Source organism: Cryptotermes secundus, unplaced genomic scaffold (assembly GCF_002891405.2).
Source record: "Cryptotermes secundus unplaced genomic scaffold, Csec_1.0 scaffold674, whole genome shotgun sequence".
Lineage (NCBI taxonomy): Eukaryota > Metazoa > Arthropoda > Insecta > Blattodea > Kalotermitidae > Cryptotermes > Cryptotermes secundus.
In genome coordinates, this window is record NW_019718623.1 from 371,782 (window position 1) to 380,045 (window position 8,264).

Below are 8,264 nucleotides of genomic sequence, written 5' to 3' on the forward strand. Positions count from 1 at the left end.
GATTCGAAATTAACTTCCAAATTTTGAATCTTACTGACTGCAGGATTCCTCTGCCGATACAGGACAATACAAACGTAGAGTGGACGAAGACATGCATCCATACCCCGAATGGGCTTCGAACCCACTATCTGAGTGTTCGAGCGAGACATCAATGGCCCTATACATGTAGATGGCGCCGTCACTTTCATCAGTGTTTATCTATGTACATAATTATTTAGCTGGTTAGGTGCAGGGAATTATTTAGCTAACTTGTCAATTAAGTATCTAGTTACATTGTTAATTTGCTAGTTACTAGTTAGTCAAGCGGTTCCTTAACTATTTTGTTAGTTAAATTATTTATTTGTTAACTGGTTAGTTAGTCAGTTCGTTGTTAGTTTGTTGTAGTAAGACACCTGGCTATGACTACGCAGAGCTCTGATGGCAGGCCCGGACTGGTTTGAAGTTCAGGTGAAAGCGACATCCGACCGCAGGCTGTCCACGCGACACTGTTTATTTACGTAAAGCCGCGAAACTGTCGGAGAAAGTATTTGAATTGAGGAGGCGACATGGAGATGGAGAGCATGGAGATGATGGCGAATGACCAGCAACGGGACACTTCAAGGTGCAATAGAACTTCGATCATCCAAACTGAAGGTGTGACTTAGTTCTCAGTATCTATTGTTTCGGATAGGTTAACAATGAATTGAAATTATGGTTTAACAAGATACACAGATGGGTCCAAAAGCCAATTAACCTAAACCATTCTCTCATACTAAGGACAATGTCTAGATTTTTGAGACTATTGACCTACCAGTGAATTTGCAGAGAGGTCTCACAGCGCTGTGAGTTGTACATTGAACATGGATGATCTCATTTCGAAGTATTTTTGTTAATTTAGTAACTAATACATTTCTAACGTATCTTAAAGTACATAAGGATGTGGTATTTATTACCGTGTTTTATATATATGTATCATATATTTACAAAGAAAAGGACGCCTGTAAAGCTTCCTCTCCAAATTTAAAATATTAAGGTATGTTGGTGGCGAATTAATATCGCGGAAACTTGTAACATTTTATTATTTTACAATAAGAATTATGTTTTAATAAAATCTGTAATTCTATGTACGTAAAATTAATACAACGGGATTATAGACATTCACTTTTAAATTCGCAAATAGCTTGTACCTTAATCCGCTTTCATTATTATATAAAAGTGTTAGCGCTTTAATGGCGTCATCTCAGGGTGTGAGTCAATTTTATTTATATAGATTTCTTAATATAAGACAAAAAAAAAAGTAACATGGCTGCAAAGCGAAAACAAGCAATATTTAGGCCCTCATCTTGGTCTTAGTTTTTTGAAGTGATGAGCTCTCTAATTCGATTCAGATTTTCCTCTGACATTCTGGGCCGTCCTGGACTTTTCCCCTTGCAAATACACCCTTTCTCCTGGAACAGTCGATACCACGGAAGAATTTTTGTCTTACATGATGGATCACTTTAAAATTGTTTGCGAAACTCACGTTGCACAATGATGACCGATTCTGATTTCGCGAATCGCAAAACACAGAACGCCTTTTGTTGTGGAGTCGCCATTTTCGTTTACAGCGCTGCCTACAAACACGTTTGAATACAAATGATAGATGAAACTCGGTGAGTTTTTCTATGTTTTGAAATATACTCGTATGAAACCATTTTTACAAATAATTAACGTAATTACAACAATTTAAAATAGTAACATTCTTTTTGGAAGATCCTGTACACCCGCCTGTGGGTTTTACCTGTCTCTTTTGCACGAAATGCAAATGAACGTACTCCTACTCTCTGGTCATATTTATTTCTACACATTTTGTCGCCAAAAATATATAATTTTGAAGACATTTGATATTCAATACAAAATTCACTTGCTGACTTGTCTTCATCCTTTTAGCAGTCAGGTTTTATAGGCTTTAACAGGTGCATATCAACAGAAAGTCTTGAAAATAATAGAAGCGTCACGCCAAGTCACATTGAAAAGCAGACCAAATTAATGACGCATGGCGAGGTATTCGGCTGCGTTCGGATGTGTTAGGCGGTGTTCATCAAGTTGAAACCTGATAGAAATTTGCTCCTTGTAAACGCAATATGAGCATTCACCGCATCGTAACTGCTGAGGATCAGACCAATCTTCACAAGATGTTTCTGACTGTGAATAACTTGGGGGACGGTCACGGTAGCCGAGCGGTCTAAGGCATGTATGGTCTTCGCTCGCTCGTAAGCCGGGATCGTGGTTTAGAATCCCACACAAGGCATGGATGTTTGGTGTGTGTATGCGTTTATTCTGTTTATGTTGTTCTGTGTTTAGGTGGGGGCCTTGCGACGAGATGCTCACTTGTCCAAGGAGTCCTACCGTCTGCAAAATTATCATGAAACTGAAAAATCGGAGGCCAGGGCCCAAGGGGGCTGTAGAGCCAGTAAAAAGTAAAAGGTAAAGCTATCCCTGTAACAGGCCGTAAAGGCCCATAGGATTGTGAGACGTTGAGGGCCCCACATTATCTAGACAATCGGCTCAAAGATGGCGGTAAGGTTATCAGCCTTACGCGCCGGCCGCGCTTTACTGCCCAGGAAAATTATTTAATTAATTCCTGGTACTCATTTCTGTTAGAGACTGAGTCAACCCCAGGGCCCTAGTGCGGCTGAAATGATTAGGTGAAATGAAAAAAAATCCAGTGACCTCATCGGGACTTGAACTCGCGACCTTCCGGCTTGCAGCATATCCCATCAACCAACAAAAATATCTTCAGGAATACAATCCTGAAGTATTGGAAAAAAAGGTCATCCTCCATTCGATATAGCGTATAAGTGCTGTATATTTGCACTGTAAAATGGCCAACAATGTTACACTGCATTTTTTGCGTGGTAAACAATTGGACAGCTTGGAGGTACCGTAGCCATGCANCCTTGGTCTTCGCTGTGGTCTCTTTCCTTCTGACTTTCCCACCAATATCCTATACGCATTCCTCGTCTCCCCCATTCGTGCTATATGACCTGCCCACCTCATCCTCCTTAGCTCTCGAATCATCCTGATTCACTGCCGACTCACTGTGCTACTAGCTGGAAGGTCGCGGGCTCGATTTCAGATGAGGATTGTAGATTTTTCAATTGACGTAATCCTTCCAGCCGCACTCTGGCCCTGGGGTCGACTCAGCCTCTAACAGAAAGGAGTACCAGGAATCTATCTGGGGGTAAGGGCGGCCGGGGCGTTAGACTGATAACCTCACCACCATCTGTGAGTCGATTGTCTAGAAAATATGGGAGCCTCGACGTCTCACAACCTTCTAGGCCTCCACGACTTATTACAGAGATACCTTTACTTTTACCTTATCCTCTTGTAAATCAGCAGTTTCAAGTCCATTATTCTACGTTTAGCTGAACAGCGGTTGTTTTTAACAAACAAACATTTGAGACATTGAAGAATTCTGTCTTCTGTAATGTAACGCCGCGAATTCCGTCAAAAATAAACCGACGTTTCGGAGGAACATGTCGCCTTCGTCTTGAGAGTCGAAGAATAAGCCAAATAAAAAAAAACAGTAAGAAAGCAGGTGTCGTGAAGATAACTTAATTATAAACAAAAAAGAAGCATATGTAGATAAGGTTGGCAATCCTAGTAGTAACAATTTTTTTAAGAATCAAGTGTCAGATTATATGAAATTGTTCACGGATACGCGACTTTTATTGAGGTAGCCCAAGATATCCTTGTAGTAGTGATAAATATTCGTTTCTTGTTGCGATGCTTTACAATTCAACGTTGGTAGGAATGCTGTCATGGCACGCGCCACTTACCACAACTTTCTCCTAGCCGAAACGCTGTCCTTACCGCAAACAATCGATAATTTAAATATATCGACAATGAATTATATATCGAAACATCCATCTGAATGGATTGGATCTTACTGGGTCGCATAGTCAAATGATGGGAGTAAGTCGCAACACACGTTCCGGGGTTCGATTCCCTGGCGTTAAATTTGCAGCTAGTGGTGTTGCAGCAGATGTTCGAACGCGTTCCATAACGAGGTGCTCCAGAATTCATATTCTCCGCAAAATATTATAAGTGCGATTAAATAGGAACGGACCAGATGGACGGGGAATGTAGATCGCATTGGATAAAGGAGAACTATACCAAAGTCTGGGGATTGCTGGTCTTGATGTGGGAATATTAATTTCTCAAGGAATACTCTATTCCATGTAGTTGTTTATTTAGCCATGTTTTTAGTGTCTAAATTGGGGGCACGCGGTAGCGTAGTTGGTTGAGGCATTGTGCTACAAACCGGAAGGTCGTTGGTTCGAATCCCAATGAGGTCATTGAATTTTTCATTTGACCTAATCCATCCTCATTATGGCCCTGGGGTCGACTCAGGCGGCAGGAGCGTAAAGCTGACAACCTTACCGCCATCTGTGAGCCGATTTTCTAGACAAAATGTGGGAGACTCGCCGCCTCATAACCCTAAGGGCCTTCACGGCCTCTTACAGGGTTAGCTTTACCTTTACGTTTTACCTTCAGTGTCTAAATTATACCGGGCCCAACGATGGGTTGATTTAATGAGTAATGAATTGGAAGGGAGATGGAAAGAAGCGGTCATAGCCTAGTACAACATGCTTTCCCAACATTTCCTGGAGGGACTGAGGAAAACTACACACATCCTGAATCAGAATAGCTGGTTTCCCGAGTGAGGTTAAGACTGTAATATAGTGTAATCGAAGGTATTTGCCTGACATTTGAATAGAGGAGCTGAGGAAAAGCATGTGAAACCTCAGACAGGATAGCCGGTATCTTGGCCGATATTCGATCCTCATGATAGTGAAACACAAATTGCACAAAAAATTATAAATAAAATTTCTTTCAATTAAAGAAATAGCCGACCAGTCGGCTGACTATTAGATTAATCACAACTCCCTTTTTTTCTCTCTCTCTCTCTCTCTATAGCTCTACAGCCCTTTGGACTTCTTTGATTTTTCAGTTTCTCAATCCTATACACAGTTTGTAGGACTCCTTGGACGGGGGATCAGCCCATCGCAAGACCGCTACCTACACACAGAACAAAATAAAAACAGAATAAACGCACACAGACATCCAAGCCTCGAGTGGGATTCGAATCCACAGTCCCAGTGTTCGAGGGAAGACGGTTCATGCCTTAGATCGCGCAGCTCCTGTTATCGGCAACTCCCTTTAAATATAGCATGCTGTTTCTTACCTGATAGAAATGAGAAGCATGGTCAGAGCCATCTGGAGAAATGAACTGCCGTTTCCTGGAGCTGGAGCCAGTCACATTAGGGATCTGCAAAGAACAATTACAATTGTAACTGCAGATATATAGAAAGAAGGTGGTTGTTCAGCTTCTCGGTATGATCGCCTTTACTACAGGGACTCCATCTATCCTCTGCCAGTTGGGACGATCGCTGGGCGGGCGGCAATAAAATGCATGCAAAAACATTTTGAAAGATTCATTCCAACAAGGAAGACACAGTCTGGGTAAATTGTTCATATTAGCCGACGAAAGACTCCTGTGACTAACGGAATGATTTTCCATTCAAAGCGCAGTTATTACTATATATGACATGTGCTATAGCAATGGGACAAGTGTAGCAGTGTTAGTGGAGTAATGCCGAGAAGTAAACATTTTTGCCCATGGTCGAATATTGCATGTTTTACGTTTTATAGCGATTCGTGACCTATTTACTGATACCACCTCGTAATATTTTTTGTTCCCGAACTGAAAAAGCGGCCAAGGTCCACAAAGGCTGTAGAGCCATAGATAGATAGATAGACAGACGGACGGACAGATAGATAAATAGATAATTTGTTCCCGTGAGGGCATTACTGACAACTCGCAGATTAGCTGCTGTTAGACCTGTAGTTTAGCGAAACAGGCCTCTGGCCCAATCCTTGCGTCTGTAGAATAAGAAGAAGAAAGTCATCTCAGCATAGACACTGCCAAAAGTCAATAACTTTCATTAAACACCATTTTATTTCTGTGGGCATACTGTCGTGGAAATTTTATACACGAAATAACGCCACTTTTTTATCTCCTATTGCTCCCACTTTGGAGCATAGGGTTGATTTCTCAGTTTCGCGATAATTCTTACAGACGGTAGGGCTCCTTGGACGGGTGATCGGTTCGTCGAAAGGCATCTACCTAAGCACAGGGCAACATAAATGCAGAATAAACGCATACTCACACAAAACATCCATGCTTTCTGTGGGATTCGAACCCACGATCTCGGCTTCCGAGCGAGCGAGGACAGTAGACCGCTCGGCTACCGTGACCGGCAATAACGCCAGTAACTATTCTGAAACAAACATTCTGAGTTTCCATCTGTAATCAGGTTAAAAGTTTGTTTTCGAAACTCTGAAGATAAATAAATATTATCATCTTACAGCAGAGCCGGAATATCGCAGTTGGTATAGCGACTGGCTACGGGCTGGATGATCGTGGGGTCGGAGTTCGAGTCCCGGTAACGTCAAGAATATTTTCCTCTCCATGTCTTCCAAACCGGCTCTGAAGCCCACCCAGCCTCCTATCCAATGTGTACCGGGGGTAAAGCGGCAGGGACTTGAAACTGACTGCTCATCTCCAGCTAATGCCGAGGTCAGGAAAATGTGGATCTATATATCAACTCACGCGCACACCTTCATAGCTTTGTGCTTAATTAGTTAAGCACAGGGACAATTTTACTTACTTACTTATTTGCTTACTTTTACATATCATCTAACAGCCCGAAGGCCCCACCGCTGCGTGAAGATAGTGTTGGCAGATTGTAATGTTAGCAATGGAATAGTATTACTATAGCTGACAAAACCTCTGCATTGACCTAGTTTCTATAGAATTCTAGCGCAATCCTTTATGCGGAACATATGCTGTGACTGAAGCTGTTGCGAAAGTTTAATGTTTTTGTTTCAGGCTTTCCCTGAAAGCGCTTTATTACAATAGTGTTTTTTTTTTTGTAAAATGGTATCCTTTTTTATACGATACTTGTGTCTTCAGCTTTCCTTTAACATTCATCAAACTTTTATTTCTTCTAATATTATATTTCGCATATTTTATATTCCGTTCGTAATTCATGAAAAGTGGGAGCCGTTATCACCACGACATGTCACTCCCTCTCGGGCAGCTGATAAGAAGATAGCAGGGCACAGCACAAGGTGCCCGACAAGAAGTGCTTCTTCAGCTTGAAGCCTCAAAAGAAGGAATTATAACGATTTAATCTGGAGGGGTAGTCTTAAAATTGCAAATTGTTGTCGTGTATGTAGACTGTTGGTATCATACATTGTCATTTTTTTATAAAGGTTACTTTTGCGACATGTTTCGACCTTGTAAGGTCATCATCAGGTAGATACTTTCATGTAATTGCTGCACTGTATTGCCTTTCCTAGTTCAGTGTTGAAATTGGTTACAACTACAGTATATCCAATTATCGTTGAATTTCGACAAAACTGGTTAAAATATATTTCTTCTTAATTGATACTCCGTGTTTCAGCATTCCATAGTATCCTGGGTTATATATGGAGTCCTGTTATGAAATCAAGCGGTTGTGTTGTGTGTGACGTCTATAGTTTTACGATATTGCACGGTTCGACTTCCGTGGCTGGCGGATAGTTACTCATAAGCAGGGCTCGGATTTTGACATGTCATCTTTTTTTCTTTATGTAGTAAACGTTGCTTTTAAGTACTAAAGCCCCGATTATGAACCTCTGGTTATAAAAATGTGAATTTTATTGTGCATTTTTGTCATATTTTGTATGTTTTAAGTTTTAGGTCATTTTTTACGAGTTTTTTGTCACTGTCGTCGTTTTTCATGTTTTACATCAATTTTGGCTATCTTTCACGTTTTTTAATAATTGACATTCGTTAATTAAACTGAAGATATTTGATTCGTGAGGTAGAAATCTATGTTCTTCAAGTAAATTTTGTGTTGTATCTCTAGCCTCTGTCGCTAAGTATAATAGATTTGTTTGTGAGAGGGCACATTATTTTTCTTTCTAAGCCGCCAGAGATGCCGTTACTGTCCCGCGCCGCTTTATAAGCCACCGCTATGTCTTAAATCCATAAAATTGATGCCTCAGAAATGCAGAGGGGTAGGTTTAAAGAGATGTTCGGGTGTCATAAAATCAAGAAATTGGAAACTAATTTACACAGTCCGCATCTACCTGATTTTAAGAAAATTTAGAAATTAGTTTTTAGATCATATTTTAAATATTTTTGGTCATTTTATAGATCATTTTTGAGATATTTTTAGGTCATCAAAATC

At 40.7% G+C, this 8,264-nt stretch overlaps 1 protein-coding gene across 1 annotated transcript in view; it reads right to left on the reverse strand.

Moving 5' to 3' along the window:
- Positions 1 to 8,264, reverse strand: part of LOC111862390 (chymotrypsin-like protease CTRL-1) — a 52,949-nt gene that overhangs the window by 26,339 nt on the left and 18,346 nt on the right. The window contains exon 2 of the mRNA XM_023847746.2: positions 5,210 to 5,293. Within this exon, the coding sequence (XP_023703514.1) occupies positions 5,210 to 5,241 (32 nt within the window). The 5' untranslated portion in view covers positions 5,242 to 5,293. The remainder of the gene's footprint in view (positions 1 to 5,209; positions 5,294 to 8,264) is intronic.